Source organism: Henckelia pumila, chromosome 4, assembly GCF_033568475.1.
Source record: "Henckelia pumila isolate YLH828 chromosome 4, ASM3356847v2, whole genome shotgun sequence".
NCBI lineage: Eukaryota > Viridiplantae > Streptophyta > Magnoliopsida > Lamiales > Gesneriaceae > Henckelia > Henckelia pumila.
This window is the reverse complement of record NC_133123.1, coordinates 133,727,092-133,738,409: the sequence shown is the minus strand read 5'-3', so window position 1 is coordinate 133,738,409 and position 11,318 is coordinate 133,727,092. Positions and strand designations below refer to the sequence as shown.

The 11,318-nt window shown below is 35.1% G+C and overlaps 1 protein-coding gene across 1 annotated transcript; it reads left to right on the top strand.

The window, feature by feature from the left end:
• The first annotated feature begins 315 nt into the window (after nt 1-315).
• Nucleotides 316-10,951, top strand: LOC140894611 (dihydrolipoyllysine-residue acetyltransferase component 1 of pyruvate dehydrogenase complex, mitochondrial). Its single transcript, XM_073303172.1, has 23 exons — nt 316-555; nt 2,043-2,090; nt 2,713-2,764; nt 2,839-2,872; nt 3,745-3,794; nt 3,893-3,937; nt 4,099-4,172; nt 4,514-4,583; nt 5,456-5,644; nt 5,722-5,766; nt 5,882-5,955; nt 6,030-6,099; nt 6,227-6,625; nt 6,918-6,978; nt 7,062-7,106; nt 7,191-7,274; nt 8,428-8,504; nt 8,582-8,644; nt 9,283-9,353; nt 9,429-9,489; nt 9,729-9,789; nt 9,879-9,959; nt 10,504-10,951. Exons 1-23 carry the CDS (start codon nt 455-457, stop codon nt 10,560-10,562), a joined length of 1,914 nt encoding a protein of 637 aa, XP_073159273.1. The 5' UTR covers nt 316-454; the 3' UTR covers nt 10,563-10,951.
• Nucleotides 10,952-11,318: the final 367 nt, after the last annotated feature.

Sequence of the window (11,318 nt, the reverse complement as noted above, 5' to 3'; positions counted from 1 at the left end):
GATTTACTATATATATATTTACTTATATCTATATCACAATATAAGTAATTTATTTGATTTCTTTATTGAAAGCAATATCAAACTCGAATGATTGATTATTATATAATGTATATGTTTATCTTTTTTTTTTGACTTACTTATTTTGGATAAAAAAATTACTTAAATTTATCTAAATAAATTAAGAAAATTAACCGCAATAAACAGTAATACACAAAAGCCATCGAGTTGACCAATCTCATAAACCTATTCAATATAATAATGTTTTAATTGAATATAAATATTGTATCTATTACGTTTTAATAAATAAATAAAAAGGAAAAAAGGTATAGGAAAAAGAGATGCAAAATTCCTCGTATTGCTCTCGTCGTTGTTCTGTACGTGAAATTAGCATTTCCAACTGCGAGCAGAAGAAATAACAAGGAATTGAAGAAGGGCGAAGCGCATTAGATGATATATGGCATTATCCAGGCTTAGAAATCCGGCGATCTGCCGAGCTCCTTCTATCTTCAGGGCTCGTTTTATCTCCGTTTCCTCCACCCATCCATCGCTCAATCGGTAACTTCTCCGTCTATGTATATTTGGATCAATTTAGTGCACTTGTTTCGACGGTCTTGTGAAGTTTGATCTGATTCAGAATTGAACTACTTGTTTATATATTGAATGTTCAAGTCCTGGTGGCCGGATGAATGGTAAAAAAAAAAAAAAAAAAAAATCAACGAGATGCTGGTGTACTTAGAGAAGTATGTATGAAACAGGGTGACCTTGTGGTGGGCTATGTCAGTCTCTATCTAAAGAAAAAACGATTAAATTTTGTGTAGTATTGCCAGGAATGCAAGTTTCGAACCTAGTACGCATTAAATTGCCCACCGATCACATTCATGGTCCGGTACCTCTTTTCGAAGACACCACTGGCCACCTAGCTTGGTCTTGGTATTGATATTATCTACTTTTTAAACAGACATTTTCTATGATGGCGAACACTAGAGATCTGTTTTTTGTGGAACCAACAACGTGAAGAAACTCTTGTTTTTTCGGTTTTGTACTAAAATACCACAATATTTGTGGATATTGGAGAAATATTAATCTGAATCTTAAGTTGTGCTTCCTTTCATTGAGAAATTGGATCTCTCGAAGTCGAAGGAGAAATTAGTTGGTGTCTTTTATTCTACTAAACTCCCAGCAAGCTCAGAAAATTTTGATGCGTCCAGGACAAGGGGTCTTGTTCCTGTTCACAAATCCTTTGTGGGTCATGGGGCCTCAGGCTGTCTTTGTCCTCCATTCTGACAAGTTACTCTACGAAAATGGAATCGCCAAACATCAAGTTCATCCCGCAAGTTTCACTCCTTTTTACAGTTCCTTGTTTATGAGAAAATGCTACTGTGAGCTATCCCATTGCATTAAATCTTTGGACTTTGCGATATAAATTCACTCTTATGTAATTACTCGCAAACACTAAAATGCTTGTGATTTCGTGTGGTTGCTGTTGTAATGACACAGACCTGAATCTCACTATGTTTGAAAAATTTCTATTGCTTCTCTCTTTTATTCTTTTGCTTGGGCCTGATTTCATTTCATCTTGTGTTGTTTGATAAAAGCTAATTAATGAACTGAAAAATTAATCGATGATTAAGGGTATTACATATTAGAAATTATTTTGGATTACAAGTAGTATACTCACAGAGACTGGGCATTTCACGAACTCTCAACACTTACCAGGAGTTCCCGCTTCCATGACTATGGTTTGTCATACATGGTTAGTTACACTATTTGGACCATCTAATTCTATGTCCATTCTTTGTAGATTAATAATTTATGAGATGTAAAAGGAAAATCCATTTTTAGTATTTGCCTATTTGTGAAACCTGGTGAACGACTAGATTACTTTGCAAGGGTCCTTCGATATGCGATTTCTCTTCTCACTTAAAGTCGTGTGATGTAATTTCCAATGTCTATGTTCTAGTTATTTCGTGATTTTATTTTTCATGGATCGATCAATTTGATCTTTTTAAATCTTATCTCATTTGAAACTACTTATGATGCAGTTGTAGGGGGTTAAATCAACGTATTGATGCCGAGACCACTTACTCGAGGTTTGCATCTACATACCTCTCATATTTATTTATTTTGGTTTCAGTTGTTATCAATGCTATAACCCAATCTATGACCTGTAAATTTTATTTATTAGTATTTTCCCCTTTGTTAAATGGGTAATCTGATACCTGGAGTTTAATTTTTGAAAAAACAGCTGAGTTGTTAAGATTTTGCAACTTGATTCTTATGTTCCATTGGCATATTAACCATATAACAAAATGTGATAAATTGATTATCTGGTGTGATAATCTATGACATCTAAATGGTTATCCCATGGTTAGTTCACTCTTTTTGTATGCCTATCATGGCACATCTTCAGCCAATCAGCACTTTGTTTTCGACTTAATCCAAATGGACGTTTGAGGTCTATCTCAGAGAGGCTTACTAGCACCATAAGCTACAATAATGAAAAGTTCTGTATCAAAACAGTTGGGTTACTAACACCTCCATTTTGCCCCTAACTTCCATCCATTACCCCATCTACCTTAAATAGTAAAATCGATTGGGGAATACACTGTGATCGAACAGTTTTCTTGGGTAGTATTGATCAATAATTGAACAATGGCATATATATCTGTTGCATACATGTTGCTTCTATTCACTCATGATGAAACTCAACAGGCCACCTTTTTCACTGGGCAACGGGGTTCATGATATGTCTTCTGACCTTAAGGTTCGTTCTAAAACTAGTACTTACATACATGTTGCACCTGCATGTTCTTTTCTTATAATATGGGGATTTTACAGCTACAAGTTGGTGTCAGATATTATTCATCGTCAGGTACTTTTCTATCCAGCATCAAACCTCGCCATATCTTTTTCTTTTTGAAATTTTTTAAGTGAGAAATGGCTTGTTTGCATTTTGATTTGCTCATTTTTGTGATAGACTGTGTGTTCTACTTATCGTTTTCTATTACATCATAATTTCATGTCAAAAATATACTGTCCATATTTTGTACATGTTCTTTGTATATTTATGTTCTTGAACTTTTTTAACTTATTACTTATAGTTTTTCAACAACTGGAACACTTGGGATTGGCGCAAAAATTGATATTTGAACTTGAAAGGGGAAAGATGTCCGTACTTCCTTTTCTTCTCATGCTTCTTTGTGCATGCCAAGTGTCTCGTTTTTTTTTTTTGACGGTCCAAGTGTCTCGTTTAAAGTTTCTTGGCTGTGGGCATGCGGACTTGCTTTATATTAAAAATATCCTTTTAAATGGTATTTTTGTGGTGCAAATACATTTGGTACGTCTTGTCCTTTGATTGTTGACCAGAGTTTCAACTGTGTGTTGAAAGGCACATATAATATTACGCCTTATGAATCTTGGCATTTCATCACGTGTTTGAGATGGTCAACTGAGGAGTGGTTGGACTTTCTCTTATAGCTGCTCCCTTGTGACGTGAAACTGGAAAAAAAAGGAGATTAGGTAGCATCATGGAGATGAAGTAGCAGAAAATTTATTTGAAGCTCATCAAAGTCATTTCAGGGCGTATTTCTACATTTAGTTAGTTGTACAGTACTTTGGGACTTGGGAGCCATCAACCTGTAAAGCACGTAGAGGAAAAATGTTGGACTTGCTTGAGTTTTGTTACTACTTGATATGAAATTTTTTTTGCGAGCAGTTTGGTAAGAAGTTTTGTTATTATTGCAGAGGTTCCTGATCATATTGTGCTTCAGATGCCAGCTTTGTCGCCTACAATGGTGAATTAACGCCGAGGCAGCTAAAATTTAATTTCTGACTTTTCACATAAAAATATTTGGTATTTTTAGATCTCACATGCATATCCATGTTATTTCAGAGCCAAGGTAACATCGCAAAGTGGAGGAAGAAAGAGGGAGATAAGGTCAGTTTTATTAAGAAACTCTATTAGGAGGGACGGTTTGTTTATCTGAACTTATAATGTCGCACATATATAATAAGAATGCTTTGATGGAATGAAGGCTTTTCTGTGGATGACATTCAAGTAAATATAAATGTCAATAACTTTGTTATGTGATCCTACAGGTAGAAGTGGGTGATGTGATTTGTGAAATAGAAACAGACAAAGCTACCGTGGAGTTTGAAAGTCTTGAAGAAGGGTAAATTAAATAATTTACTTTATTTTCCCCTTATGATAGGATGTTAGTTCAATTGACGACATGCTTTTGATATTAGATTAATTGATCTCAAGTATGTTCTCTTGAAAATTCTCTTGTTCTAGCAACACGTATCAGGATTTTATGGATGACTAAGCATGATTTATTTATATTTTGCTGTTATATGCGTACACTGTGATACCTTTCTCATGCAAACTAAGCTGTTGATTCTATTTTGCTGTTTGCAAGTATTCTTATTATGGAAGTCATGTATGATAGAACATTTAGCTGCTTTGTGGATATCATGGTTCTCATGCGGTGCCATGTTGGAAAATGACTTACAGGTTTCTAGCTAAGATACTGGTTCCTGAGGGCACAAAAGATGTTCCAGTGGGACAACCTATAGCAATTACGGTAAGTTTTTGACCTATTCTGTGCAGAATAGAATCGAAGATTTTCATTCTCCTGTCATTTTTCATAGTAATTTTCTGTTAAAGACTATGTAGCATGGACACAGCAAATTTTTTTTTTTTTTGGAAGTGTCGGACACGGACACGGCACGCAAATGCGGACACGCAAAAACCGTGTCGTTGATTTTTTAAAAGTTTGACCGGTCGGACACTCGGACACGTTTGGGCTGAATTGCAAAAAATTAAAAGTTTCAAGGGTTAAATTGAAAAAAAATAAATTTCTGAGAACTAATTAATAAACAAATTAAATGAATTGGGCCTAAAAAAGCCCTGCATCAGTCATTCTTTCTTCAGTCTTTCTCGTTCCCGTTTCTTTCCTGATCTCGTTCTCTCATCATCGATGAAATATGGTTTTCTATTCTAGGATTTAAAATTTTAATACTAAATTTATAAATATATATATATATATATAACATTTTTATAGTTTTTAATAATCACCGTATCCTAGCCGTATCGTTTTTTATATTTTAAAAATTTTCCGTGTCGCCGTATCAGTGTCGTATCCGATACGATACGATACCCGTACTCGTATCCATGCAACATAGGTTAAAGACAGTATATTATTGTTGAGCTTACCTCGTCTAAGAAGTTTATCAGTGTGGATCCTTTCTCTCCAATTGACGCCAGCAAAAGTTCATTTTTGAAGTTTTGTTGTCAATCTTCTGGTGATGAAGATTCTTAGTGGTCAAATAGTCTTCCTAGACTATTTCCTTAAGATATAACTACACTTATATTCCCTACTTTCCTTGATCATTTTGATTTCTTACCAATGTCATCGGCATCATCTAGTGTGATGAATTTGAGTTGGATGACTAGGTTGAGGTTCCAGATGCTATAGCAAATATTCCTGCAACTGTTGGTGGGTCAAAAATTCAAGATGAAACATCTAGTGAACAAAATTTGACGCCTGGAGACAACACACAGGAATCGAGCTCTGTTAGCATCAACCCTTCTGAACTTCCTCCTCACATTGTGCTTGAAATGCCAGCATTGTCACCAACCATGGTAGGAAGTCAAATGTCTATATATTGTATCGGTTTGCTCTTTTCATCATTGCTGAAGAGTTTTTGGTTGCTTTACAGAACCAGGGCAATATTGCGAAATGGAGGAAAAAAGAAGGTGATAAGGTCAGGTTGCATTTTTATGGCGACGTATTAATTTCTCTTTGGGAAACCGTTTTACAATATATAATATTTACATGCATCTGTTTTTCGGTTGCTTTTATACTTTTGCTCATTGCAGATTGAGGTTGGTGATGTTATTTGTGAAATAGAAACAGACAAAGCAACCCTCGAATTTGAAAGTCTTGAAGAAGGGTAATGAAAATGTTGACTTGAATACAATCAAGTTAATCAATGATTTCATTTTCAGTTGACTGTGTTGGATGCAGGTTCCTGGCCAAAATATTGGTTGCAGAAGGATCAAAAGATGTTGCTGTGGGCCAGCCTATTGCAGTAACTGTAAGTTCTATATTAATGAACTCGGACCAATCTCTCTTTTTTCCCTCAACATAAGCCATGTAATATGTTTCTTAGTGTGTCGTTAGCGAATTATTTTAGTTCTCATAAGAATTGCTTAATTGTGTAGGTTGAGGATCCAAATGATATTGAAGCTGTAAAGACATCTGTTACTAGTGGTTCTGGTGGCAAAGATGAAAAACCTGTTCAAAAAAGTACTCCAAAGGACGTCAAAACGAGGAAAACAAGTTTTAAAAGGATTAGTCCTGCTGCAAAGATACTAATTGCAGAGCATGGGCTCGATACATCATCAATAACAGCATCTGGTCCTCGTGGTACTTTGTTGAAGGGTGACGTTTTGGCTGCAATGAAATCTGGCAAAGGATCTACCAAAATTTCTGAATCCCAGAAAAGTTCTCCATCACCTACAACTCAACCTCAAACTTCTTCCTCCTCGTCAGTTGGATCAAAATCCATCGGACAGCAGGCAGATGCTTATGAAGATTTTCCAAATAGTCAAATTCGCAAGGTACTTATGATATTATGTGTCTCACGTTGGTGATTTTTGGTTCTGTGCAGGATCTAGTAAATGTGATAAACATCCAAGTTCTTGTTGCACATTATGTCATAAACTTTGATGTTGTAAATAAATGAATTTATGTGATAACCTCTTCATAACTTAATATGAAAGCTTTTCTTTACAGGATTTTTTTTCTTCTAATTCTCATCGTTTTCTCAGATTGCAAACATAAATACTACTAATTTTATTTGTAACATTCTTTTGCTGATATCACAAAAACATGTTCTCTTCTGTCACGCAGGTGATAGCAACACGTTTATTGGAATCTAAACAATCCACGCCCCATTTATATTTATCAACAGGTTTCGAACTTCCAAGATATATGTGCATTCATCTTTATTTATTACAGTACAGTTGTGATGCTTACCTTTGATTGTTGCTTTAGATGTTATTCTGGATCCTCTTCTCTCCTTCAGAAAGGAGCTTAAAGGTAGATACTTCTATCTCTTTTAGTCCTCTACCTCGTGAAAGACACCATTGGAGTTTGAGTTATCTGATTTACAATGTGCTGCAGCAAAATATGATGTTAAAGTTTCAGTGAACGATATTGTGATCAAAGCGGTTGCAGTTGCATTGAAAAATGTTCCGGAAGCAAATGGTATGATTTTTCATGTTTATAAACTGGTTCAAGTTTTATCTGTTGTCTCGAAGATAATTGGTCAACTGAAGCAAGCTTTGGCTACCTATAGCCGTAATGAAGCATTGCTACTAGCCTTTAGCAATTTAAAAATAAAAATGAATACTTTCTCTAGGCTTGTGCTAAAAATAATTTGATTACAAAACCTTTTACCATTTCAAATCTATTAAAACAGTGCACAATTGGGGTAATTCTGATTTCATTTGTATGTCCCAAATTGTCTAGTAGCCGGGGGGGGGGGGGGGGGGGGGGTTGAGTAATATACCGAGCACACTGTCTTTTGAAATCCTATTACGGGTGAGTACCAGTTCTATAGATATGAAACCCGATGTCAAGGAAGCAACAAACTGAGTTATGAAATTGTGATTATGTTCAGTCGCTAGCTGGCCAATGCCAGCTCTGTAGCGCAACCCCTTCTGGCCTTCTTGGAATTTGCATTGACCTATTCGGTTATACTAGCTGCGAATATTACAGGTTCAAATTTGACGTTAGTTTTCATTTGCTTAAGTTTAAATTGCTCACTTATCGATTGAAAAAGATTAAACCAAGAATTTTTTCACGAGCTCAGATCCGAATCATCTCCCATTCACCTATAAAACTTCTCCCATCATTCTCATACCCTTACCTCATTGGATTAGAGTAGATACACAACAAAATAGAGTACCTGATGGTCACATAATTTTAAATTGTGAGCTCATATGACTGATGATTGAACAAACAAAATACATGTTGCACTCTCTTTTTTAATGTCTGCCAGCTGCCTCTCTCATCATAGGTCAATGCATTCAATTGTTCTGTCGATTGTTGTCATTTACTGACACAAATCCTCTAATAGTCATCTTTAAAAAAACTGGTCTAGTTTAGTCTTAATTTGAGTTAGTTTGGATGTAATAATATTATACTAGGATCAAATATCAATTATGAATCAATTTGTTTGGATAATTCTATTGACATAACCATACAAGTTTGAGTAATTGAGTAAGGGTATGGATGTGAATAAACTTTACCTATTTTGTTTCTTTGTGTGCAAGGATAAAAGTTATCATTAAAAATTGAGTATGTTCTTTGTAGTTCTACTTTTAGTTCACCTTCAGATTATGTGCTCAACATGCAGCTTACTGGGATGCTGGGAAAGGCGAAATAATTTTACGTGATTCAGTTGATATTTCTATTGCAGTAGCTACAGAGAAGGTAATCTGTTCAACATCATTCTCTTTTTTTTCTCTATTATGGAAACCTTGGTCTCATTATATTTTCACGAATTCCAGGGCTTGATGACTCCAATCGTTAGGAATGCTGATCAAAAGTCTATATCATCCATTTCCTCAGAGGTATCCAATTTCATATGTCACTTGTTTCATATATATATATATATATATATATATATATATATATTTTGGATAAGAGTCACTTGTTTCAATTTCAAATGTCAGTGAAAGGATGACTTGCTGCAATTGGTCTAGATGGCATTATTTTGCTTTCTGATGGATAAGATTACATTGAATCAGACGGATACTGTCAATATGTGTTGTTTGTGATGCCGTACTACGAAGTTCAGTTGTTTGATATCGTTCAGTTGCTTTATTTGATTCAAGTCAATTCTCTCAGCATTTTGCTTTGTGTTAAACTGATTGGTCATTTCTTATAAATGGTTACCCCAAGATTTAGGTAATAATTTTGCTACTGCTTGCTCTTCCTACTTTTGTTCTACGAGATTCATTCATATAGTTTCTCCTCTTATGAATATGCATTATTACAACTTGCTGATGAAGTGGGGAGCTGGAGTTGAGGATTCATTGATTTTGTTTTTTTAACTTTCATGGCTTTCACATGATTAAATTTATAATATTCCAAAATTCTATGTCTTTAGGAATTAAATGACTTGTCATTCCATTAAATACTTTAATTTGTGATTTTATTGTTTTCTATACTACGTAACTTTTTTCTCTATTTTTAATTGTGTCTAAAGGTCAAAGAACTTGCTGAAAAAGCAAGAACAGGAAAGCTTAAGCCCAATGAGTTTCAAGGTGGCACTTTCAGGTGGCTTCATCTTATCCTTGTTCATATAACCATTTTTTGTTTCTTTCTTGATGTTGTTTTCCCTTCTTCATGCAGCATCTCAAATTTGGGGATGTTTCCTGTAGATAACTTTTGCGCGATCATAAACCCTCCACAGGTTCACTCTCTCCTCTCTCTCTCTCACATACTGACATACACATACATCCCTCTGCACACTCTGATGTCCTGGCAATCACAAAAGAGAAACTTGCCTGAACTATAAGCCCAAATAAGAATGACGTCAATCAGATTGTAAATTTGGGACTAAAAGTTTATATACCTCTTCCGTTAGCTCTTGGAATTATCAAATAATTTTGTGCAAGTGCTGGTGTAACCTGACTAATTTCCTTCTTGAAGGCTGGCATTCTTGCTGTCGGTAGGGGCAATCAAGTTGTTGAACCAGTTATTGGAGATGATGGTAATCTGTCTGTGTGTTAATGTCTAACATGTGCTATTTTAACTTACCACCACTGGCTAGCTTTCAACTTCGGTTTACTTCGCTTTCAGGGACTGAGAAGCCTGCTGTTGTGACAAAAATGAATCTGACATTGTCTGCTGACCATCGTGTTTTTGATGGAAAAGTTGGAGGTGCTTTAAATAGAGCCGATTAAACTCCATTTTATTTTGTGATATGCCTTGATTGTGTTTCTCTACTTCAAATTTTTAAATATCAGCTAGATCTCTCCTGTGCGCCTTGCTCCGCTCACCTATTCTCATTCTTCCTTAGGGAACCCCCCTCCCTCCCCCACGTTCTTCAAATCTCTTTCCCAACCATACATATTAGAAAGATTCAAAAAGTTAGCACTCAGATGAATTATGAATATTTTGGTGCATTTAAGTAGCTTTGAAATAGATTGCAATGCCTTCCACTCTTCGAGAAAATGCCTAAACACACTAAACTAATCGCGTGTAATCATTCGTCGAAGAACATTTGGACTAAGGCCTTTTTTTCTGCTTGTTCTCTGCTTTTCTGGAATCATTATTCTTTCATTTAGTGGCGGCTCAGGTACTGGCCAAAAAGTGTAACTTCAATGAAGTCTGTCATTTATAATTCTCTTCCAGTGTGGGTTTCTATTTTGTTTGTTCTGGATTCCAAGGGAAATGGCTTATTGCAAATAATCTGTTATTACAGGCACCTTCCTGACAGAACTACGGTCGAATTTCAGCGATATTAGAAGACTTCTTTTGTGATGGCGTCCACGTTATCTCCACACAACGGATCTCCATACAACTGAACATTTTTAACGAAGTTCAAGATCATTTCCTAGTGCCTGACATTGTTGTTATTGTTGTGCCATTTTTCTTTACCAGAGATTTGATTTTCATTCAGAAGGTCCCATTTTTTGGAGACTTGCTGCACTAGAAGAGTAATAAAGTGAGATTTGATCCCGAGTTTGGTTTGTTCAACGAAGCCCAAACTCAATGTATCGGCTGTCAAGAAATAATAATGATCACGGAAAGATACTTGCAGAAACAACATTTCTCTCTTATTGCAGAGATTGTGGATAAATCTATGTATTTCTAATTTAGTTTTCTTAAATTTAGCAAGCTGTAAAATTTTATCAAGTAAAGGGCATATTTACAAGAAAATATCGTTTATTGAAACGCGAAGTAATAAATTAATAATTATGACTTAGGAGATAACAAAAAATTTTGTAAAGCCAAAATTCAATTCATATATACGTATCTTGTGGCTGTGAGGGACATGCGTGAGATGGATTTATCTGTGATTTATATGCAAAGTAAACATTAATATTTTTTACATAATTATCTTATTTATACACAGGTAAAAATTAATATTTCGTAATATTTCTTTTACATAAAAATTAGTTTTTTTGGTTCAGTAGGAAATCCAAAATTACCATCACAGTGAGACAGGCTGTGTGATAGATAATTTTGTTGAAATACGTCTTAAATTCCTTGTAAGAAGGAAAATGGTCGTAGAAA

Bases quoted from the DNA above. Each gene is read 5' to 3' on its own strand.
- LOC140894611 (XM_073303172.1), top strand. From the start codon at position 455: ATGGCATTATCCAGGCTTAGAAATCCGGCGATCTGCCGAGCTCCTTCT. The intron at 556-2,042 runs GTAACTTCTCCG...CTTATGATGCAG, and splicing joins ACCCATCCATCGCTCAATCG to TTGTAGGGGGTTAAATCAAC. The intron at 7,275-8,427 runs GTATGATTTTTC...CTCAACATGCAG, and splicing joins AAATGTTCCGGAAGCAAATG to CTTACTGGGATGCTGGGAAA.